This window comes from Orcinus orca, chromosome 3, assembly GCF_937001465.1.
Source record: "Orcinus orca chromosome 3, mOrcOrc1.1, whole genome shotgun sequence".
NCBI lineage: Eukaryota > Metazoa > Chordata > Mammalia > Artiodactyla > Delphinidae > Orcinus > Orcinus orca.
Window position 1 is genome coordinate 59,962,731 of NC_064561.1, and position 24,169 is coordinate 59,986,899.

The window sequence follows — 24,169 nt, forward strand, 5'->3', positions numbered from 1 at the left end:
AGTATGATAATCTCTAGGTCCATCCATGTTGCTGCAAATGGCATTATTACATTTTTTTATGGCTAATATTCCATTGTAGATATGTACCACATCTTCTTTATCCATTCCTCTGTAGATGGACTTAGGTTGCTTCCATGTCTTGGGTATTGTAAATAGTGCTGCAATGAAGATTGGGGTGCATGTATCTTTTCGAATTATGGTTTTCTCTTTATATATATCCAGGTGTGGGACTGCTGGATCATATGGTAGTTCTATTTTTAGTTTTTTAAGGAACCTCCATACTGTTCTCCATAACAGTTGTACCAATTTACATTCCCACCAACAGTGTACGAGGGTTCCCTTTTCTCCACATCCTCTCCAGCATTTATTGTTTGTAGACTTTTTTTTTTTTTTGTGGTACGCAGGCCTCTCACTGCTGTGGCCTCTCCCGTTGCGGAGCACAGGCTCCGGATGCGCAGGCTCAGCGGCCATGGCTCACGGGCCCAGCCGTTCCGCAGCATGTGGGATCTTCCCGGACCAGGGCACGAACCCGTATCCCCTGCATTGGCAGGCGGACTCTCAACCACTGCGCCACCAGCGAAGCCCTGTTTGTAGACTTTTTGATGATGGCCATTCTGACTGGTGTGAGGTGATGCCTCATGGTGGTTTTGATTTGCATTTCTCTGATAATTAGTGATGCTGAGCATCTTTTCATGTGCTTTTTGGTCATCTGTATGTCTTCATTGGAGAAATGTATATTTAGATCTTCTGCCCATATTTTGATTGCATTGTTTGTTTTTTTGATATAGAACTGCATGAGCTGTTTGTATATTTTGGAGATTAATCCCTTGTCAGCCACTTGATTTGCAAATATTTTCTTCCATTGTGTGGGTTGTCTTTTCATTTTGTTTATGGTTTCCTTTGCTGTGCAAAAGCTTTTAAGTTTAATTAGGTTCCACTTGTTTATTTTTGTTTTCATGTTCATTTGTGTTTTTTACAGGATTTTTTCCTGTAATTGATTTCTAGTCTCATAGTGTTGTAGTCAGAAAAGATGCTTGATATGATTTCAGTTTTCTTAAATTTACTGAGGCTTGATTTCTGGCCCAGGATATGATCTATCCTGGAGAATGTTCCATGTGCACTTGAGAAGAATGTATACTCTGCTGCTTTTGGATGGAATGTTCTATAAATATCAGTTAAGTCCATCTGGTCTAGTGTGTCATTTAAGGCTGTGTTTCCTTACTGATTTTCTGTCTGGATGAGCTGTCCATTGATATAAGTGGAGTGTTAAAATCCCTCACTATTATTTTGTTACTGTCAATTTCTCCTTTTATGCCTGTTAGCATTTGCCTTATATATTGAAGTGCTCCTATGTTGGGTGCATATATATTTTCAGTTATTATATCTTCCTCTTGGATTGATTCATTGATCATTATGTAGCATACTTCTTTGTCTCTTGCAGCAGTCTTTATTTTAAAGTCTATGTTGTCTGGGTATCATGACTTCAGCTCTCTTTTGATTTCTATTTGCATGGAATACCTTTTTCCATCCCCTCACTTTCAGTCTATATGTGTCCTGAGGTCTGAAGTGGGTCTCTTGTAGACGTATATATATGGGTCTTGTTTTTGTATCAGTTCAGCCAGCCTATGTCTTTTGGCTGGAGCATTTAATTCATTTACATTTAAGGTAACTATCGATATGTATGCTCTTACTGTCATTTTGTTAATTGTTTTGGGTATTTTTTTTTAACATCTTTATTGGAGTATAATTTCTTTACAACTGTGTGTTAGTTTCTGCTTTATACCAAAGTGAATCAGCTATACATATACATATATCCCCATATCTCCTCCCTCTTGCGTTTGCCTCCCACCCTCCCTTTCCCACCCCTCTAGGTGGTCACAAAGCACTGAGCTGATCTATCTGTGCTATGTGGCTGCTTTTGGGTTTGTTTTTGTAGGTCTTTTTTCTTCCCTTCCTCTTTTGTTCTCTTTTGTGATTTGATGACTCTCTTTAGTGTTGTGTTTGGATTCCTTTTCAATTTTTATTTGTATATCTATTGTAGATTTTTGGTTTGCAGCTCCCATGAGGTTTTGATATAGCAGTCTATATACATATACAAGATTTTTTAAGTGGCTGGTCTCTTAATTTGAAATGAATTTCCAATATCCTGCAATTGTACTCTCCTCAAGATTACTGGTTTTGATATCATATTTGTGTGTGGCTGATTTCCTACCTTTAGTGTATGTTTGCCTTTATTGGTGAGTTTTCCCATTCATAAGTTGCTTGTTTCTAGTTGTGGCCTCTTCTTTTCTGCCTAGAGAAGTTCCTTTAGCATTTGTTGTAAAGCTGGTTTCATGGTGCTGAATTCTCTTAGCTTTTGCTTCTCTGTAAAGCTTTTGATTTCTCCATCGAATCTGAATGGGAGCCTTGCTGGGTAGAGTAATCTTGGCTATAGGTTTTCCCCTTTCATCACTTTAAATATATCATACCACTCCCTTCTGGCCTGCAGAGTTTCTGTTGAAAAATCAGCTGTTAACCTTATGGGGATTGGGGATTCCCTTGTATGTTATTTGTTGCTTTTCCCTTGTTGTTTTTTCTATTTTCTCTTTGTCTTTAACTTTTGTCAGTTTGATTAATATGTGTCTCGGCGTGTTCCTCCTTGAGTTTATCCTGTATGGGACTCTCTGCATTTCCTGGACTTCATTGAGTGTTTCCTTCCCCATGTTAGGGAAGTTTTCAGTGATAATCTCTTCCAATATTTTCTCAGGCACTTTCTCTCTCTCTTCCCCTCTGGGAGCGCTATAATGTGAATGTTTGTGCATTTAATGTTGTCCCAGAGGTGTCTGAGACTATCATCATTTCTTTTCATTCTTTTTTCTTTATTCTGTTCCACAGCAATGACTTCCACCACTCTCTCTTCCACTTATTCATTCTTCTGCCTTGTTTATTCTGCTTCTGATTCCTTCTTGTATGTTTTTCATTTCAGTTATTGTATTGTTCATCTCTGTTTCTTTGTTCTTTAGATCTTCTAGCTCTTTTTTAAACATTTCTTGTATTCTCAGTCTGTGCCTCCATTCTTTTTTCGAGATATTGGATCATCTTTACTATCATTACTCTGAATTCTTTTTCAGGTAGATTGCCTATCTCCACTTCACTTTGTTGTTCTTCTGGGTTTTTATCTTGTTCCTTCGTCTGGAACATATTTCTCTGCCATCTCATTTTTTCTAAATTTCTGTGTTTGTGGTCTCCTTTCCACACGCTGCAGGATTGTATTTCCTCTTGCTTCTGGTGTCTGCCCCCTTGCGGGTGAGGTTGGTCCAGGGGCTTGTGCAGGCTTCCTGGTGGGAGGAACTGGTGCCTGCCCACTGGTGGGTGGATCTGGGTCTTGTCTCTCTGGTGGGCAGGGCCATGTCAAGGCGTATGTTTAGAGGTGGCTGTGAGCTCAGTACAGCTTTAGGCAGCCTGTCTGTTGATTGGTGGGGCTGTGTCCCCCGCCCTGCTTGTTGTTGTTTAGCCTGAGGTGTTCCAGGACTGGAGCCTACAGGCTGTTGGGTGGGGCCAGGCCTCGGTGCCAAAACTGTGCCCTCCCTGAGAACTCATGCCAATCAGTATTCCCTGGGGCCTTTGCCGCCACTGTCCCTGCCCCCACAGTGAGCCACAGCTGACCTCCACCTTCCCTGGAGACCCTCCAAGATCCACAAGTAGGTCTAGTCCAGGCTCCTGTGGAGTCACTGCTTTGTGCTGGGTCCCTCCAAGAGTGGAATCTGCTTCCCCTTGTCCGTGGAGCTCCTGCACTCAAGAACTGCTGGCCTTCAAAGCCAAATGCTCTGGGGGCTCCTCCTCCCAATGCCAGACCCTCAGGGTGGGGACCCTGACGTTGGGCTCAGAACTCTCACTCCTGTGGGAGAACCTCTGCAATACAATTATTTTCCAGTCTGTAGATCACCCACCCGGCAGGCATGGGATTTGATTATATCGCGAAAGCGCCCCTCCTACCATCTCATTGTGGCCTCTTCTTTCTCTTTGGGTGTAAAATACCTTTTTTGGTAGGTTCCAATCTTTTTTGTCAATGGTTGTTCAGCAGTTAGTTGTGATTTTGGTGTTTATGTGAGAGGAGGTGAGCTCAAGTCCTTCTACTCCACCATCTTGTCTGGAATTGAGATGCTTTTATTTTGGATGCTTTCTGCCTCTTTCCTTAGTGTGTGCTGGCTATTATTCCTTTCAAATGGTGTGTGGATGTGTGGCAGCCTGTGGACACGCCTGGTATGGCAGGAGCAGCAATTGGCGCCTACTTGGGGGTCTCCCAGCAGCGGCAGTGGCCCATGTGCCCCCAGGCCAGTAGGGGCAGAGATTGTCGTCTGCTCCTGTGTCTCTTAGCAGCAGTGATGGCCCACACACTCCCAGGACAGCAGGGACCATGACTGGTGCCTGCTCGCTGCCTGTGCGTACTCTCTGGATGGTGGGGGTGGGACTGGCGCCTGCTCCCGGATCTCTCAGTAGCAGTGGCGGCCCGCACACTCCCAGGACAGCAGGGGCAGTGACTGGAGCTTGCTCATGGCCTGTGCGTGCTCCCCAGACATTGGGTGCAGTGATTAGTACCTGCTCGTGGGTCTCTTAATGGTGGCAGTGGCCCACACACTCCCGATAGCAGGGACAGTGCTTGGTGGCTGCCCGTGGGTCTCATATTTGCGGTGGTGGCCTGCGCACTCCTGCGACAGCGGGGACAGCACTTGGCACCTGCTCACGGTTCTCTTATCGATGGTGGCTGCCCGTGCCTGCCTCTGGAGCCACGATGGCAGTGGTGGCTCGCGCCCGCCCCTGGAGCTCATGTAGGTGGTGTCCTGTTGCCTGAGAACGTGCGCACAGGGAAAGAAGCTCCTATGGTGGTCCCACCCCTCTCTTTGCATGGCCCCCAACAATGGTACCTTGCCTCCATAGTGGCCCCAGGCTTCTTCCAAATGCACCCTCAGTTGCCACACTCCACCCTCTTCAGGCTGTCTCCGCATAGCCAATCCTGGTCCTCTCCCTGGGTCTGACCTCCAAAGCCCAGGCTTCAGCACCCAGCCCCTGCGCATGCAGGTGGATGAGGGTCTCAGGCTGGGGAGCACAGGGCGGCAGTACTGACCATCTGTGCAGGTCACTGTCCGTTTTGCCTTCCACAGACTGGTTGCTGCGCTCTCCTCCGAGGCTCTGAAGCTCCCCCTCTGTCCAGGCTGATCTCCCCACAGGTGAGGGAACCTCCCAGGGTGTGGGAACCTTTCCTCTTTCACAGCTCCCTCCCTGGGGCGCAGGTCCTGTCCTGATTCCTTTCTGTCTTTCTTCTTCTTTTGTCTTATCTGGTTATGTGGAGGTTTTCTTGCCCTTTCAGAAGTCTGAGGCCAGTGTTTAGATTTTCTGTGCAAATTGTTCCACTTGTAGATGTATTTTTGATGTATCTGTGGGAGGAGGTGAGCTCCATGTCCTGTTCCTCTGCCATCCTGATTCCTCAGCCCTTGCTAAATTAATTTAAGTAATGGGAATCCACTGACTATCCAGGTCACTTCAAATAAGATAAAATACTCAAACATTATTTGCTAAACAGGTCTATATTTACCTACTTTTGTCTCCTTACAAGAAGGAAACTAAAGATGTTTGGGTTTACTAGACACAACTCTTGTACCACATTGAGGAAAGAAATTATGCTATGAGAAGATGTATGTTTCTAGAGGTTAAGTGATATGCCAATCAGGAATGCTGGTATGACAGACAGTTCACAATTACTTGCTACTTGTCAGTTTTCACTAGAGATTAACGTTTTTAAGGGTTAAAATTATAATATGTAATTAAAGCTACTAAAGATAATAAGGGAAACATTTCAGTATGCAAGGAAAGTAGGGTGTGTTTTTTTCAGCAAAAGAAGGTATGAAGAATGGAAGGGCATTTTGTTAAGTGGAAAGAATGATTTTGTCCTAGAGCTGGTTGTTTCTGGATGGAAAAATAAGGGACAGAGTAACAGGAACAGAGAAAGTTGTGGAAGGTTCGTAAAAAGGGAGCCCTGAAAAGGAGTTTTGTACATGGTCAGGCTGGGACTGGATTAAATTTAATTAGGTAAGTGGATATTACTATTAAAAGTAGGCTGGTGAAAGACTGGATTTGGTTCCTCTGTTAAGAGAACAAAGTTATCTTGAAATACTGCTTTTGAAAACAGATTTTGTAAGTCATCTTTGTTTTTGAAATCTTTTTTTTTTTTTTCTCGGTACGCGGGCCTCTCACTGTTGTGGCCTCTCCTGTTGCAGAGCACAGGCTCCGGACGCGCAGGCTCAGTGGCCATGGCTCACGGGCCTAGCCGCTCCGCGGCATGTGGGATCTTCCCGGACCGGGGCACGAACCTGTGTCCCCTGCATCGGCAGGCGGACTCTCAACCACTGCACCACCAGGGAAGCCCGAAATCTTTTGTCACTTTAAGTGAATAAGTATTGTTTCACAGTGACCTATGATCCTATTTGACCAAGTGTTTTGAAACCTTTTTGATATTTTTGACAAAATTTCCCAAATAACAAATTCTAACTGAAGTTCTTTTGACTTCCAGATAACTCTGGGATGCTTCAAAGAAACCCTGCGACATCTCAGAGAGAAACGTTAAGCTAATTAGGCTAATTTGGTATGTTAAATTACTTGAGAAGCACTGTCAAGTGATTGGAGATAAACCTTCTTAGGTTATATGGTATGGGTAAATGTCATTAATACAAATATTCCAAAATTTATACGGAATTCCTAAAAATCTGGTATGTCCTGGTATAAGGTTATCAGTCATAATTCTAGGTGTTATCTTAGGATGTTGTATGTCACAGAAATATCCAAGTTTCTTGTCAATTACATTATAATCAATCAGATCTTTAACCATGCCATTTTAAGTCTTGTTGTTTATACACAATCACTGTTTTACTCTGATGCTTTTATATATGAAGATCTTAGTGAAGATTCATAAAAAGCACTTTTGATAAATACAAGTTTTTGATAACTTTTAGATCTTACTCCTGAACTGGGTAAGAAATTTTAAAAGACTAATGGAAAACCTGACAACTTCATCTAGATGAACAGGAATTAATTACATGGACTGAATGAATTGATGAACATGACTTATAATTTTATGACTTTTTTCTGAAATATGCTGGTTTTTAATCTCTGTTTTCCAGAAAACCTTTCCTCTCACGCTAACTATGACCTTCAACAAGTTGATAAAGTATACCTTTGTAAACGAAGATGAAACATTTATCTTTTTCTCTCTACCTGATCCCTCCAGAATTTGGCTTCTCCAGTTGGCTCCCCTGTGGACTTGATGGCTTATTTTGACCAGATTACAACTAGTTATACTGTTAAACTGTTACACTGTTTTAGTTTGTTCTCGGCATTTTCAAATTACTTATGCCTTGTGCCTCTCTCTGCTGCACTATCAGTTTATTAATGTTACTAGCTGTATTACTTATGTCCTGTCTGTTTTATGAGATTGTTATCTCTTACATTACCAAAGTGTAACCAAGCCTCCAGCAAAATTAATGACGTCTCGAGTTAGTTGATCATGTACATAACCCTACATAGAATAACTGTAGTAGTGCAATTCTAGATCTGGGAAGAAGCAACGAGGGAAAACATTTCCTGGATCACAACAGACTAATAAGACAGGTGATCCAGAGAATTTTAGATTATCAACAGGGTCTAACCCACAACAAATCAGCACACTGAGTGGCCTAGCAACAGAATCTTCGCGTGATCAAGGGATGAGCCTTCCTAGCCCTGAGGGACAAAATTGGTCATGAAATGCCTCCCAAATACTGGTTGAATTTATGGCCAAGAGGAAGCACTGTGAGCAAAGACTGTCACCTGCCGTATCAGTAAACAAGCCATGAAGCCATCAGCCTCTGCAGCCACCACCAATGGTGCAGCCTGAGGGGATTCAGAATGGAGAAAAACAGGATACTGGCCCTAGACAGTTAAGGTGCATATTAAAGGAATGATTTCAATGAGCCAAGGGCCTTGCATCTTCCCATACATAGAAAAGCACTAAATTCATTAACTGTAGATGTCTGTTTTTTCATTAATTAGCAGCAATCTTGTGATGTTCGACTTCCTGATTTTATTTTTGCAAAAACTCCTACATATTCCTGGCTCCTCCCTTACCTCTTTGGAACACTCTCTCAGAGCTATCTGAGAGGCTGTCTCCTGGGCTGAGGTCCTCAGTATGTCTGCTGAATAAAACATAGTTCTCAACTTCTGGGTTGTGCGGTTTGTTATTTTCAGTCGACAGTTTCTATGGTAGTTCTATGTGGTAACTTTTTGCGGGACCACAAACTCTTTCTCAGCAGCTGCACCACCTTCCATCCCCAGCAGTGATGCACAAGTCACTGGCATCCACTGACCACAACGTGAGAAGAACCTGCTTGAGCATGAGGCCAATGCAGAGGCAATCCAGCGTAAGAGCAGAGAGAGAGAATTTCCCTGTGGCAATTTGTTTAGCAGCTGGATCAAGTTGCACCTGCAGCTAATCCTACCAGTTGACTTTCCAGTTTTGCCAAGTTTTGCATTTCTCTTTTCTATCATGAGTGAGTTTGGATTTGGTTTCTGTCCCTCACAAATGAAAAAATCCTCAGTAACATACCATCTAAGCATCTCATCAGTGGTGTGGCCTGCTTACCTTGTGCATGCTGCGGTCAAAATCGTCCTCCTCTCCAGACGAGAACCTTCTGGCTCGGGGCACTGCCAAAAGACAGCTAGGATCAGCTCCCGCCCATGCTCCCCACTCAGCCTGCTCAGGCGAGAGGGCATAGGGGGGCAGTACAGCCTTGACAGGTGGGGGGCCTCTTGGCTCCACCACTTTCTAGCTGAGTGACCCCGCACAAGTGCACTTTGGGGAACTGCCTCCACCATGGGTCTCCCTATACTGAGATGGCCAGCATCCCTTCCCATTCTTGGGCTGGAAAGTGCAGGTGAAGCCGACTGCCCAGACAGATCTAATAAACCTCAACGTTGGGACTTTTCCTGCCGCTGGTAGGAGAAAAAGCCCTCTTTCTGCCAAGGATGGGAGGTAATCTGGACCTGCCAGAACTCGTCTTCCCATGATAAGGGCAGAATCAGCCTGAGACTGGAGCCACCCAACCCACAGGACAGGTCAAGTCCTGATGATGTTCATCTACCTCTAGATCCAGCTATGCCTCAAAAACTTTCGGTCACATGACCCATAAAATCGCTGTTTTGGCTTAAGGCTTTTGGAGGTGGCTTTTCTTTTTTTTTGTTTCTTTGTGTGTGTGTGTGATTGAAATAGTCTCATCTAAGATCCCCCTCTCCCCCCTCATGCCTGTTGGGTCTGATCTCTCTTGCCTGTGCAGCCTCTGAACACTATCTCCCATGGGCACTGATGACTGTCCACTTTGGGTTATAGTTGTGCATGTGCCTTATCCCTTTTCTAAGTGGAGAATTCTTTGAGGGCGGCACAGGGTCATCTCTGAGCTCCCATGAAGCTTCGTTCAAAATGGACATTCATTACTAAAGGTATGTGTTGAATCAAAGTGGCACCTGCTGACAACTCCTCCACATACTTAAAAGAAACAGCCTGGGATGTCTGGTTAGGTGGGATGGCACCTTGAGGACCATTAGGACCCCTTGCCAGGGTGCCCGTGAGAGACTTCCATCTCCCAACATCCTCTCTCTTCCGTTCTCCAAACCATTTGCCACCTACAGCCAAAGTGGTCTCTTAAAAACACAAATCTGATCATGTCATCACTTTAAACAACTTCCTCCTATTTCGGATAAAGACCAAAATCCTGACCTCAACCCACAAGGCCCTGTGGGATCTGGCCTCTCATCCCCCACCCCCTCCCCTCCCTCTCTGAGCTCAAGGTTGAGCTGACAGCCATTCCTTTGCTCCAGTGGAGCCTACCCTCCCATCTTGGGTCTTTGCAGGTGCATTTCAACACTCTGCTGGCTTACCTGCTCCTCACCCTTCCTGTGGTAGCTGAGGCTCTGCATCTGAGCAGCTTTTGTCATCTTCCAGACTGGACAGCATGCCCCTACCATCAGCGCTTCTACCTCCTGTACCTCACCTCCCTCTTCAGTTGGGGCCGATGTCTCATACACAAGGGCAAGGACCTGATCTGGTTTGCTTCCTAGTATCTCCCTAGGGCCCATGGCTGCCCTTAGTACCTGTTTGCTGAATGAATAAATGAACTACCGTGTGAAGGAGTGGGCAACTGTCTGTGCTGGCCCTGTGTCCCTGGCGTAGGTGACGGGGCTCTGGTCCTGGCTCCCCTATGAGGGGTGATACCTTTGGGGGACCCGTGGTAGGTCCAGTACTCAGACTCCGCAGCATAGTAGGGGTCTGGCGAGTAGGCTGGACTGTACTTGGAGGCCTGACTGATGTCTTCACTTGTTTTGCTCTTGGTTGCTGTTGACAGATCACCTGCAAAGGACCCAAAGAGAGAGCTTCAGGGAGGCAGTATGTCCTAGAAGAGTGTCCTGGACATACTCTCCCTTGTCTCAGCCAGGCTCCAGCCCTGGGGAGTGAGGCCACGTCCAGGCCAGGGTCTGGGACACGGAGCATCGGAGCTGCAAAAGCACTGAGGCCAAGCCTCTCATTTTACGGTTGGGAATCTGAACACCTGAGAGGGGAAGGGTCTTGCTCAGACCACACAGCAAGTTAGACCAGAACTGGATCAGACCCCAGCTCAGGGCTCCTTCTACCAATTCCACAGACTCTCCTAAGTGAACACTAAGGCCGTGGCTCCTTTAAGTAAGATTAGACAGGTCCCAGGTGAGTCCTTCCTCACCCTCTAGAAGCCAGCCTTGTGGATTCGAGCCACATCTTGGGTGGGATCGCCAAGCAGGGCCTGCTGCATGTTGAGTCAGGTCACCTTTCCCCTCATACTGAAATGACACATCCTGCTTGGGGGAGACTAGATGGCCTGAGGGAAGGAGCACTGGCCAGGGAGTCAGCAACGCTGGGTTCTGGTTCCAGTTCTGCCACTTAACTCAGCTGTAGCACTGGGCAAATCGTGCTCCTCTCCACCTCAGTTTCCTTGTCTGTATCAGAACTGGTCTGCTGGCTGAGGTGTTATCCAGCTCTAAGCTTCCCCCTGAAGTCCACAACATGGGGGTGACCATCAAACCCACTATAGGCACAAAACTTTCCAAGGCAATGACTGTCACGCCCAAGACTGGTGAGAAACTGACCAGGTCAGAGAGAGGGCTGGGGAAAGGAGATGGGGCCGCTGATCATTTCTCAGGAGGGAGAAGCTACAGTAACAAGCCCTAGGCTCCGTGGAGCCAGAGCAGCAGAGGGTCCTGGGATGGCTCTCAGCCAGCCAGCAGCACTTGCTCCCAAAGCTTGCAAATCCTCTTTGATGTGGGTCCTGTGTAGCCCCTCCCACTCCAGCCATTTCATCCACCCTCTTATCTGCACAGTCCACCTCTAGCCCAGACTCCTCCTGAGCCTGCTTTGGTGCTGCCCCTCAGGCCCACCTACAAAATCCCACAGTCCTGAGGGGCTTGGGACCTGGGGGCCTTTTCTGGATGTAAATCTAAACTACCTTTGTCAGGGTTGGTGCCTTTCTGTGACCACTGGGGTACATGGCGTGTCCTCTGTAGCCACAGGTAGATGTGCACTGCTCAGGACTCACCTGGACCCCAGCTCAGTCCGCTCTGAAGTCGAGGATGTTTATCTAAATTGTCAGATCGTAAGCACCCAGAGCCACTGTTTATACTTGTACCACCTCCTACATCATCCCGGTGAGTTTAGATCCCAGTACAGGGCTGCTTCTGCCTGTCTCCATGCTCGTCCAATTCTGTGTTCCCCCTGTGATCCCATAGGCACCCATAGGTACCTAAGGGTGATACAGGGTGGCAGCTGTGCCTCTGCATCCTCAGAGGAAGGGGAGTGCTCATTCAACTGAGTGCTTTTGCAAGAACGAACAGGTCTCAGTGGTGGCTCCCACAGGGAGCACAGGTAGGAACTGTGAATGGAACTGGTTACAGGGCAGATTTGTAGGGCAAACTCTTAGTATTTCTAATTAAGGAAGTCTAGGGCAGGGGAAGGGGCCAAGGTATCTGTTTTTTAAATAAATCTCTTGGGTGCAGTTGGCCCACAGACAGTTCTGTAAGAAACACTATATGGATGAATGAATGAAGGCACCCTCAGCTCCTTTCTCATCCATATCCCCTCTCCAGGCCTCCATCTACTCTCAGGACATGGTGACTGAGAACAGTTTAGAGCAGTGGTTCCCAAGCTGGGCTGGACATTAGAATCACCTGGAGAAACTGTAACAAATACAAAATTTGGATTCATTAAGTCTGGGGTGGGCCCAGGAATCTGTATGCATTCCACATGATTCTAACGAACGTCCGTGTTTGAGTACCAGCACCTTGGAGTGTCATTCTCCCAGGGCTACATGCATTTGACAAGGGTTTCTCTGACCATGGGCTTTAGGATAGCAGACAGCAGGGCAAGGGGGGTAGTGAGGAGATGGTGGGAAAGGATGTAGGGGATACAAGGCCTTCCTTGCCGTTTTGAAATGACACCAACCCCCTCCCCAAGGCCACCTTGAGTGACTGGGGGGCAGCCGACAAGAAGAACCGAGTTGCAGCCTTGTCTGTGTCCCTCTGGTGGCCCTACAGAGCCATCTGCACAGATGATTAACTGCCCCTCCCCCTGCCTGGCCAAGCCCTCTCTGCCCCCGACCATACCATGCCGTTTGTAGATCGGGGGTTTCCGGTAGATGTTACTTTCTCCAGCTGCCAGTCAGACCGGGAAGGGACAGTGGGGAGGAGAGAGAAAGACAGGAGAAAAGGAGACAGCCAGTTGGTCAGTGGGTCCCAGAAGAGAGAGGTGGTTAGCAACTTCTCCCAAGGCTCTCCCATCTTTCCCCCAGTGGACTTCCTCTTCCAAAGGTGAGCTTCCAACCTCATCCCATCAGGTTCCAAGAGGTGAGGGGAAAGGAATGGATGGATTCAAATGGGGCTGAGGCAGGGGCTTGGGGCTTGGATGGTGGGCATGAAGGCATAAGGCAGGCGCGTGCTCAGCAAGACCCCATGCGGGAAGGTGCCCACCCAGCAGCCATGCCTCATTCCACGTGGGCGTCCCCAGAACCCCACAGCCACAGTTAGCACTCTCACCCCCTCCTCCCCAGCAGGCTGGATGGGACCTTTCTGGGGCAACCTCATGCTCACCACCTCCAGCCATGCTGGCCAGCTGCAGGCTCAGTGTTTCAGGGCCTTTGGACTTGCTGTTCCCTCTGCCCAGGATGTTTTTCCCTAGGGTCTCTTTTGGCTTCATTGTCACCTCCTCCAAGAAGCCCTCCCTGACCACCTCACATAGCCCAGCCTCCCCCATGCCATCACTCTACTGCAGTGCCCTGTTTTATTATGCTTAGCACCTGTATCTCCTGAAATTATCCTTTTACTTATTTGTTTACTCATTTATTAGCTCTCTCCCCACATTAGAACTTAAACACCCTGAAGGATCTGGGCTGGTTTGAGCACAGTTGCACTTTCAGGATCCAGAACAGTGCCTGGCTGTCCAGAAGGAACAACATAGGCTCAAGGAAGCTAAGTAGCTGGTCTGAGGTCACAAGCTCATAAGCAGCAGAATCAAGGATTCAATCCCAAAAGCCCATGACCTTCAGCACAGTTACTGCCATGTCCCATCACAGCCCTTGGACATTCAAGGCACTTCCCTGGGCTGCTTCCTGGTGGTCCTAATCAAGGCTGGTTCTGTCTAGGGAGTGGGCTAGGGCCAGTGGGTGTGTCGGAGCTGGAGGCCAGTTAGTGCGGGTGACTGGTTAGGGAGGGTCCCCAGCACCCAGTTTCTCCTCGGTGCCGGTGTAGGGCGCCCAGCGACCCCACAGAGCATGCACCCATGCCAGGAATTCCGGGCTGGCAGCCTACCTGGGATGTGAAAGTGCTTGGGAGCCTGGTAAGAGGTCGGAGTGGAGGACCTCACATCTAACTGGCTATGGTATGGAGAGCTCCGGCCACTCTCGGGCCCTGGAGCACGCAGGCAGTGGTCCCCAGAGAGAGCAGAGGCACAGAGAAAACAGGCATTAATGCAGTGGCGGTGGTTACGGCAGCAGTGAGGTGATGACAGCAGGGATGGGGGCTGTGCTCTCATGCACCGGGTCTGCAGAAACAGGCTTGACCCTGTTGTCTTGCTTCACCCCAAAGTCAGATGTTGTGGGTTGTAAGAGTCAACGGCACTGAGCTTCAGGAAGGCATCTTTGCTCCTTTTAGCTCCCCACCTGGGCCCCTCCCTTAATTGCCTGCCTGCTTCATCCCTAACCTCAGGGTGGCCCTCAGGTGAAGGCCAGGACACTTCCCCATTTCTGATCCTCTGGTTCTGCCTTCTGGATGGGACAGGACAAAGGATGAGGATGGAGACGTTTTCTACCAGCCAGGATGGCTGGGCTTCCTGCCACTCCCCTCCCCGCAGGAGCACGCCACCCACCTTCTTGCTGCATCTCAGTACCACGTACCCTTCTTCTTCCCCTGCCGGTGGCATCTGCAGGGACTCAGTGAGGCCTGGGTGGCCGTGAGCCTCCAGAGGACCAAGTTGTAATGGAGATAACCCAGGGAAGCCCCATGCTGTCTCAGCAGCTGGGGACATCTAGGCACTGTGTTGTCACCCCTGGCTCTTCCTGTCCCTTTGGGAGCTTCCCCCTTCCTTACCGGAGCGGTAATAGTGATGAGGAGAGCGGGAGAAGGTGGGGGACATGCCCTGCCGGCTGTAGGTGGGGGAGTCGATGTATCCTGGGCTGGAGGCCCGTCTCTGCCGGAGGTCCAGGTTCTCATAGATGTCCTGGGGGAGGAAGCAGGGCCATAAGCAAGATCTGCAATTAGGGGGGCCTATAGCCCAAGGGTCCAGCAGTCAGGTGGGGAAGTGACATGGAATCTGGGATCCCAGGGGCTGAAGCACCATTTTGCCCTTCTGAATACAGAGACCCCCCCCTCCCTGGGTTACATGCACAGCCTGAGGAAGGCTGCAGAGACTTTCCAGGGCCTTCACCCATCACTCACATGCCCTTGAATGGAACCCGTGGGTCAGGACCCTGGAATCCTGGCCAAGGATCACAGAAGCATCAGGGAGGCCATCTCTGGGTAGAAAGGTTCGCTCCCAGCCATCTCTATACCCTTTAAGCCACTGCCACTTCCTCCAGGTCATGCTTCTAAGTCTCCCTGTCTCTGCTTGCATTGGGGGAGCACCTTCAGGGGCTTCAGTGGGTGGGGGGGAAATTGGGGGTCTGCTTGGTCAGCATAAAGGACACAACTATAGAAAAGGTCTCCTGGAACCAGTTTAATTACCTGGGAGTAGGGAGATAAGGTCCCCAGCGACTTGGAAGCGAAGTTTGAAGGCAGCCATGGAAGGAGTGAAAGGAGAGAGGAGGGCAAGAGGGAGGGACAGAGAGTGGTTACAGGGAGCAGAGAGAAGCCTGCAGCTGCCCCTTGTCCCCCACCCCAGAGAACGGCCTCAGCTCCCCAGAATATCAGCAGTGCTCACGGGTGGGAGGAAACCTTGAGACTATGCTCTTTTTACAAATGGAAAAAACCACAGCCCAGAGAGGGGATGAGATGGCTGGGGGCCCCTCAGGGAAGAAGCGGTAGGGTCTTCACCTGGGCCCAGGCTTCCCCACCGCAAGCTCAGAGCCAGTTCATGGCCCTTCCCTGTGCCTCTACCAGTTCACGCCCTTCTTTGGCTCATAAGGACAGGACCCAGGGCAAGGCTCCCAAATGCAGGGCCAAGCAAGGGCCAGGCTGATGCCATCAATGCAGGAGTTGGGCCGGTGGTGGGGGGCAAGCTGGGGATGGAAGGCACTGCCTGCAGAGGGGATGACGCTCAGCTCCAGGGCACCCAGGCAAGGCTGGACCGTCCATCCCATGCTAACACAGCTTCTTAAGTTTCCAAGACAAGGCAGAAGTGCAGACTCTTATGTGAAATCTCCTGATGTTTAAATGTTGACAACTCATTTACATTTTAAAAAGACACTCTGTGGGTGAAACAAAACAAATCTGGGGGCTGGCTGTGGCCCCAGTTTACCATCTCTGGCTTCAGGAGAATCAGCTTCTACCAAACGCTTGGCCCCCTTTTCCTGGTCCATTTCAGAGGCCAGAACTTAAGAGAATCTCAGCATTGGGCGCTTAAACCAAATGGAACCCCATTCTCCTTAGAGAGGAAGGGGATAGTGGTGAAGTACGCATGAGGCCAGGGCTCCTTCTGAAGCTCCAAATGATCTCAGCTCAGGGGCCTGGGGTGGGGTGAGAAAACCTCCTGGGATGTAACCTGTCAGGACCTCCAGGGTAACAGCCACCCTGCCTTCTCCAGGAAACACTTTCTCTTGTCCAGCAACCATTTAATTATTTCAAAAGCCTTCTGATGTGTACTTTTTATGAGTGTCTCTTGCTGTGAGCACAGGGGCTTAAGGCCAGGGGCAGCACCCAGAGAACCTACCTAACTGGGGATTATAAACCTAAGTGGCCACTGAGCACAGCTGGGGATGAGAGCCGTAGGCTATGTATAAAATCTCTCCACTGTAAGAGAAACAACACCTCAGGTGATAAGTGGTCACAGGTTCTTGGCTTTTATGTTGGGGTTCTCAGAGAGTAGTGGAGATCAGGGAGAACTGGGGAGCCCATGTCCCGCCTATAGAGGGAGCTGCTCCCCATCTCTAGGTGGTGGAAAACACTGGTGTAGTGTTACCAGCTCCGATTTTTCAAGAGAAGCCAGATTTTGGATGAAATCACTTGATTTTTAAGTGTCGACTATAAATACCAGTTTAAAAGAGTCTGGGGGCCAACACTATGGAGGCTGAAGTCTCTGTGATGGAGGGGCCTGGGAACCCTGAGGGCCCTCCTCTCCTCCAATAGCCCCAGAGAGAGGGCGAGATGCCATACCTCTCCATAGCCACACCTCTCCAGCATCTCGTCGGACGTGTATCTGGAATGAGGCTCGTAGGAAATGAGGTCGGGGTGTTGTACCTCGTAGATGGACTTAACCTTGGGGAGAGCTGCCAGGTCTTTGTAATTAAGGATCTCATTATCCACTTTAGCCTGAGGAAGAGGGAAATGGACAGGAAAGAAGCAGAAAGATAAGCGGAAAAGGGGAGAGGAAACAAAAGCCAGGCACAGAGGGGTATGAGCTTCTCCAGCTAGGATGGAAGACTCGCAGAATGTGAGAATAAGACAGGTCATGCATTCCACCTGGGCTCACGCTGACACCACATTGACAGAACATATGTGTGAGGTCCTGTGCTGTATAGGAATGATCTCCTCCAAATGTCAGGATGCCTCTGTGTAGTAAGTGTCAATATTATTCTTATTTTTTAGGACAAAAAATTTTTAAAATTTGTATGGAAACACAAAAGACTCCAAATAGCCAAAACAATTATGAGAAAGAAAAATGGAGCTGGAGGAATCAGGCTCCCTGACTTCAGACTATATTACAAAGCTACAGTCAGCAAAACAGTATGGTACTGGCACAAAGACAGAAATATAGATCAATGGGACAGGAGAGAAATGCCAGAAATAAACCCACACACCTATGGTCAATTAATCTATTGACAAAGGAGGCAAGAATATACAATGGAGAAAAGACAGTCTCTTCAATGAGTGGTGCTGGGAAAACTGGACACCTACATGTAAAAGAATGAAATTCAAAAGAATCTAAATATACATTTCTCCAAAGAAGACATACAGGTGGCCAAAAAGCACATGGAAAGGTGCTCAACATCACTAATTATCAGAGAAGCGTAAATCAAAACTATAATGAGGTATCACCTTGTACCAGTCAGAATGGCCATCATCAAAAAGTCTACAAACAATAAATGCTGGAAAAGGTGTGGAGAAAAGGGAACCCTCCTACACTGTTGGTGGGAATGTAAATTGGTACAGCCACTATGGAGAACAGTATGGAGGTTCCTCAGAAAACTAAAAATATAACTACCATATGATCCAGCAATCCTACTCCTGAGCATATATCTGGAGAAAACCATAATTCGAAAAGATACATGCATCCCAATGTTCATAGCAGCACTATTTACAAGAGCCAAGACATGGAAGCAACCTAAATGTCCATCGACAGAGGAATGGATAAAGAAGACGTGGTACATATATACAATGGAATTATTACTCAGCCATAAAAAAGAGTGAAATAATGCTATTTGCAGCAACATGGATGGACCAGGAGATTGTCATGCTGGGTGAAGTAAGTCAGACAGAGAAAGACAAATATCATATGATATCACTTATATGTGTAATCTAGAAGGATGATACAGATGAATTTATTTGCAGAATAGAAACGGACTCAGAGACTTCGAAAGCAGACTTATGGCTGCCAAGGGGAAAAGGTGGGAGCGGGGAGGAATAGACTGGGAGTTTGGGATTGACATATACACACTACTATACATGGAATGGACAGTCAACAGGGACCTGCTGTATAGCACAGGGAACTCTACTCAACATTCTGTAATAACCTATATGGGAAAAGAATCTGAAAAAGGATGGAGATATGTGTATGTATAGCTAAGTCACTTTAGCTGACTTAGCTACAGTACACCGGTACACCTGAAGCTGACACAACATTGTAAATCAACTATATTCCAACATAAAATAAAAAGTAAATTAAAAAAATATGATTCCTGTTTTCCAGATGAGGAAACTGAGGCTCAAAAGATTCTGCAACTTGTACCGCTTAGCCAGTAGGGCTGAATCCAGCCTTCCAAACCCCACACAGTGAGGGCATCTTCATTCACAGCATCCTTGAAGAAGATGATGAAGGTTGTAGAGACAGAATTAATCACGGCAGTAAAACACTAGCTAACACTTGACCACTTATTGTGAGCCAGACTCCATCCTAAGTCCCTCATATGGTTTAACTCCGTTAATCCATACAACCACCAACTCTAATAGTACATACGAATATTATCCTCGTTTTTGCATAAGGAAACAGGCACAGAGACATCAGTGAACTCGCCCAAGGTCACAGCTAATAAGTAGCTGTACCAGAATTCAAACCCAGGCAGTCTAGCCTGGGAGCCTGCCCCCTCCACTGGCCTCTCCTGGCTTCCCAGGATGGCGAGTTCACCGTCTTAACAACTGGCAGAGGGCTGCACTCAGAGAGCTGCTCCTCGCATCGAACTGAAGCGAGCCTCTACCTACCACCTGCCTTGGCCTGAGTGCAACCCTCTAGAACCACAAGGACTTAGACAGCTTCCCCCGCTCAGGACAGCTTCCATCTCGTGGCTCCTGAAGCCACGTCCTTTCCACATCTGCGTCCTCCAGCCATTCCCTCTGTTTCTGGTTACCCGGTTTCTGCTATGGTCAGTCAGGATCTGTCCCCCAAAACCACTGTGTCTTACAAGGTCCTGAGATGAGGGAGATTAAGAGAGAATCCAAGGAGACTGTATTATCCTATAACGTTCTCCCAGTGTCTGGGCGGCCAGGTAAGTCTCAGGGCCAAGACTGCCATAGAGAGAGCAACTTTCATAAAGATCTTGGGACTGTTGATGTTTTAAACACTTCCCAAGGCCCTTCCACTCCTTCATCCCCATCCCATCCTACTGCTGTCTGGGCACCGTGCTGTTCATTGTCTGCTCACCTGAGACCCACTGCCCACTCCTCCTGGACCTGGTCTGAGCTCTGAGGTCCCACGGACTGTGTCACAGGCTCCCTGGCTTTCAGCTGGGTTTGGCTAACGAGGGGCACCTGCAGGCTGAGGTTGAGTGGAGAGAGGGGCTGTGTACATGTCTCCCTTGCACCCGCCCTGCCTGGCTGTGATGGACTTGGCTCCCATCCCGGCTGCTCTGCCACAGATGCAGCTCTGGCCAGACCTTCCCTTTAGGCTTAGGGTGGTGACAGCCTCCTGCTGTTGCTGACTCTGGATGTCGCACTAGGTCTTGTGGGTCCCCTGACCCTGCCCACAATTCTGTACACACTCCCTCCACACTTAAGCCCTTTGAGGTGTGCCATCTCATTTCTGCCAGAGACCGCCCAGCCCAGACACCCACAACTGTACCAATTCAGCAGGGTGTGGGTAGAGCGAACCTTATTAGGAGAGTCCACTTGCTGAATTGACTGCTGCCTTTTATCATGGGATGTTAGATTTTGACCTTGAGAGCTCTTGGCATCTTACAAACTTGTCAATATTTACCTGGGCACTTTACTCCAAACCTCAAAAATACTAAATTTATATTTCTTCCTATACTTCCTTGTTTACTGGGTTATAAATGAGCCTTAGGTCTGGAGGCACAGTGATGGAACAGAGGCATCCTAACATAATTAGCCAGGAAGGAAGGAAGAGAACACATTGGGCTGGAGATGATTCTAGCAGTCAGTGGGGAGTAAAGCAAAGTTTGAAAGAACTTGCCCCCTCCAGGTTCACTGATCATTCTATTTTAATACCAAACCTCCGTATTTATGAACGCTGAACCAATACTGGATCTCTCTGCCTGTTACTAAATGTCCCAAAAGTGGTTGGATGGATTCTTCCCCGAATTTGGAAACCATGTGTGGAACGGTCTGACTTAAAACGTGGCTCACATGACAAGGGCAGCCATTCCCCAGAGCAGCTGGAGGTGAGAGCAGAATACGGGAGGGGAGACACAGGCCAATGCTGGGATATGCCAGGGGTAACTGGTCTCAGTGGATAAGCCCCCATTTGAAGGGCACAATGGCAGGTGTCTCCAGCTGCTGCTCTTCACCTGTAGCGGGGCTGCTTCTCACAGGGGCAACTCTACGAGCTTCCTCCAGAATGCCAGGGTGAACGTCATCTGGGCCTAACTTAATTCACAAAATTTAAGGCAGCTTCCCAGAAGCACAGGGAGGCCAGCTGGGGGGTAGTGGCATTCTATGCAGCTGTGTGTGTCTGGCAACGCTCTTCTGGAGACATGCGCACGTTTGTCAGTAACCTTCTCACCCTGCAGGCTCTGAAACTAAGCTCATTAATCCTACTGTGGTCTGGCCCCATTCACAGCACCAGGGGAGCTATCATCTCTCTTGTTCTGGACTGGAATCTTCAATGAGGACAGCCTGTGATCAAAGTCTCTTCTCTTTTGTGGGAGCCACATGGCCGTGCTGACCCATATTGAAGTTGCAGTCAATGATAACTCTTACGTCTTTTTTTCATTTGAACAGAGGAAGAAAGGAAAGGAAATAGTCTCATCGATGGGCATTATCCAGGGATCGAGGACGAAACTGAATGTGGATCTGGAGTGAAATAATGATGAAGCAATGGTGGGCAGGGCCTACTCAGGGCTGGCTTGTTTGGGGACTGTCTCTAGAGCTTCTCATGAGGAGTGGGTTTCCTGCTCTGGACCACTTCCCTCCTTTCTGGTCTTCATGGCCCTTTGACATGAGAAAGGCTGCAAGAGGTGTGCTGACTGCCAGGCCCCTCCCCTGCTCACTGCAGTCCTCTCGGCTCTGCGTTCCTCACCTCCATTACCTAACTTCTGTTTATCTCTCGGGCGTGGGCTTAACTGTTTCTTCCTCAGGACTCTTCTCCCAACTGGTCCTAGACTGTCAGGTCCCTCTGTCCATCTGCAGCATCATCAGAGCACCCTGCACTTTTTCTCCCTGGCACTTATTAGAATGGCATCTGATTATCCATGGACTTATGGGTTCAACGTCATGAGGACAGGCAGGTGCAGCTCGCCAGAGCCCAGCACTTAGCCCAGAGGAGACATTCACGGATGCATTTGCTTAATGAATGAATGAATAAATTAAATATCCAAGGGACCTGTGAGGTCATCTGACTCAACTCTTGTCCGTTCTGCCACATCCCTGCAAATGAGGAGTGTCTCTGTGTTTTAATGCCTCTGGGGCTGGGAACTCAGACACATGCGCGTAGTTTGCTCCATCCCTGGACTTCTCACATGACTAGAAAGCTCTTCTTTACGTTTGCAAACCCTTTATAGTCATGTTTCCACATTCATATGGCTTCTTCCTCCTGTCTGCCTCTTTATCACACGCCACTATCTCCACATCAACATCCCCCCCAAGACCCACTCCAAACACCACTCTGACCCAAATTTCACTTTGCCCTGGTCTCAAGGACTCAGGGGGAAGAGGCACATCATTATTGGTTTCAGAGCTTCTACTGAACTTGATGTTATCCCCGTAACTACCCACAAGGCTGTGGGTTCCGTGAGGGTCCGTGTCCTCCCTGTCCCCGACTGCATCCTCAGGACCTAGCACGGAGTCTAGCACATGACGGGCACACACTAGACATTGGCTGGATGGAAACCTGACTGCTGTCTTTGGCTGTCCTTAGAGACTCTTTAATTAACAGGCCTGGGGATGAGCAAGGCTGTTCGGTGGCTGAAAAGTGATACATACGCAGATGACTCGGTTGGGTGACCCGATGCTAGATCCAGGGGGTGAGATGGAAGTTTCAGACGTCCGCCTATGCTGTGGGAGAGATGAAGACAGAGGGTGAGAGACGGCATGTCCAGCCTTGTGGGGAGGGGGGAGATGCGGCTGTAAGAACGCAGTTCTTCGGGGAACATTAGCAATACTGATGAAAGCACTCTCTGGCTGTTTCTGTACTGTCTCTTTATTTTCTGCCTTTTTAATCAATGTCTGATTGTGAATGAAATTGGAAATGCACAGGACTTTATGCTGTTGAACAGGATTTTTTTAAACATATTTTTAATTGGCCTTTTAGATAGGAAGCTACTCATAAAACTCTTCATTTTGGCTTATCCCAGTCAATAATGTATTTACTTTAAAGGAATAAAACTGGTTAGCATCATTCCTTAGCAGTTTGTTTATACAAAACATAAAGGTAGGTTAAACGTCATGTAATTGCACAACATACTGATTCTTTTTATAGTGTATCCGTTGCAAAATGACATCAACCTAAGTGAGAAACTTAAAAAGTCTTTCTCTGGACAATGGCAATGATGGGCTCATGGCTCCTTTAACAGAACAGCACGAAGTTTATCTTGCTGCATCTAAGAGCATGATGTGGTTAAAAAGTAAACAGATTGGAAATCAAGGACCGCTGGTAAACTATGCGATGTTAGGGATCCTGAATTCCTGATCTGTGAAATGCAGGCGCTGGTCTCAAGGACTGCTACATTCCCTCCCAGACCGCTCATCCTGCAACTTAAAGCATTCTAAGTTGGACTATATAGCACTGTTTCCCAAACTGTAGACTGTGAGCTAGTGTGGCTCTGGGGAGATGAATTTTGGCAGAAAATTTGATAATACTGAGTCACAGAGCGAGAGAATAAAATGTAAAATTCTACTTCAGTCCTCTTGGTTAGATCAAGGAGGAAGTCTTAATTTGGTCCTAATACGTTTCAATAACAATTGCTAATTCCACCTTCCACACCTCACCCACCCCTCCTTTTTTTTTTAAATAAAGAGAGTTCAGGTAACATGATTTAGCTAGAATTTCTAAGAGTTATTGTTATGAAATATTTCATTTTCAATGAATTTATTTTAGGGTTAACCTTCTATTTATAAAAAATAATACTGGTTTTCCACTGGGTGATATAAAGTTTTATTTTAAAATAAGTTTGATGAAGTAAAAAGTAGTGAGTTGATGTAAAGAAAAAAATGAAGCATATAATCATATGGGTGATACACAGATACAGCAAAAAGCATCGGGGTTGTAGAGGGATAACTGAAATTTGAGAAATGCCAACAAAGAGAAGGAAACTGTGGAAGAAAAGGACAATAAGGTTTTCTTAGACCTTAAAAGGGAGAGGCCTTGGAAGAAACAGGGGAAAAAACTCACAGCTCAAAAAAAATATGCATCAATAGACCAGCTCTTTCACAAATGAAACAGATGAGATGGCAAAGGGGATAATGTTTAACCAGCTGGTCAGAAATTGTACACATGTGTTTTTAGTTGAGATTCTAGCAGGTAACTTTAATAGCATCCCAAGGGCCAAGGTGATATCTGGGGGCCAGAGTGTAGAGACACCCCAGCACACAACCCAGGTCTCCCCTCCGTACCATCAAAGACTCAGGAGCTGTGCCCCACCCCTCTTGCAGTCCTTGGATCAAGAACCCAGATTCACAGGACTTCCTAGTACTTGTCAGAGCACAGTCATTCAGAGGGACACAGGTCCTCAGCTGCTCTAGCGTGTGCCTGGGGACGCTGGCTGTGCTTCTGCATTACTGTGGGCAAGTCACCGCCCTCTTTAAGGCCTTGGTTTTCTCACAAGCAAAG

At 47.7% G+C, this 24,169-nt stretch overlaps 1 protein-coding gene and 1 long non-coding RNA gene across 17 annotated transcripts in view; one reads left to right on the plus strand and one right to left on the minus strand.

Moving 5' to 3' along the window:
• LOC117196801 (uncharacterized) overlaps positions 1-8,230 on the plus strand; it is a 132,257-nt gene extending 124,027 nt beyond the window's left edge. For 8 of the 12 annotated variants that reach the window (XR_007476488.1, XR_007476491.1, XR_007476490.1 and 5 more), the window contains one exon: positions 5,142-8,230. This is a non-coding gene — a long non-coding RNA (uncharacterized LOC117196801). The remainder of the gene's footprint in view (positions 1-5,141) is intronic. The other 4 variants (XR_007476498.1, XR_007476497.1, XR_007476489.1 and 1 more) reach the window with 3 other exon arrangements.
• Positions 1-24,169, minus strand: part of ABLIM3 (actin binding LIM protein family member 3) — a 176,385-nt gene that overhangs the window by 17,263 nt on the left and 134,953 nt on the right. For 4 of the 5 annotated variants that reach the window (XR_007476465.1, XR_007476462.1, XR_007476464.1 and 1 more), the window contains 8 exons: positions 22,324-22,395; positions 16,888-17,043; positions 15,301-15,330; positions 14,668-14,797; positions 13,891-13,989; positions 12,691-12,738; positions 10,277-10,411; positions 8,651-8,712 (listed from right to left, as the gene is read on the minus strand). Coding sequence is in view for 1 of the 5 variants with exons in the window: in XM_004280373.4 (XP_004280421.1) it covers positions 8,651-8,712; positions 10,277-10,411; positions 12,691-12,738; positions 13,891-13,989; positions 14,668-14,797; positions 15,301-15,330; positions 16,888-17,043; positions 22,324-22,395 (732 nt within the window). In the remaining 4 variants the exon portion in view is untranslated. The remainder of the gene's footprint in view (positions 1-8,650; positions 8,713-10,276; positions 10,412-12,690; positions 12,739-13,890; positions 13,990-14,667; positions 14,798-15,300; positions 15,331-16,887; positions 17,044-22,323; positions 22,396-24,169) is intronic. The other variant, XR_007476466.1, reaches the window with a different exon arrangement.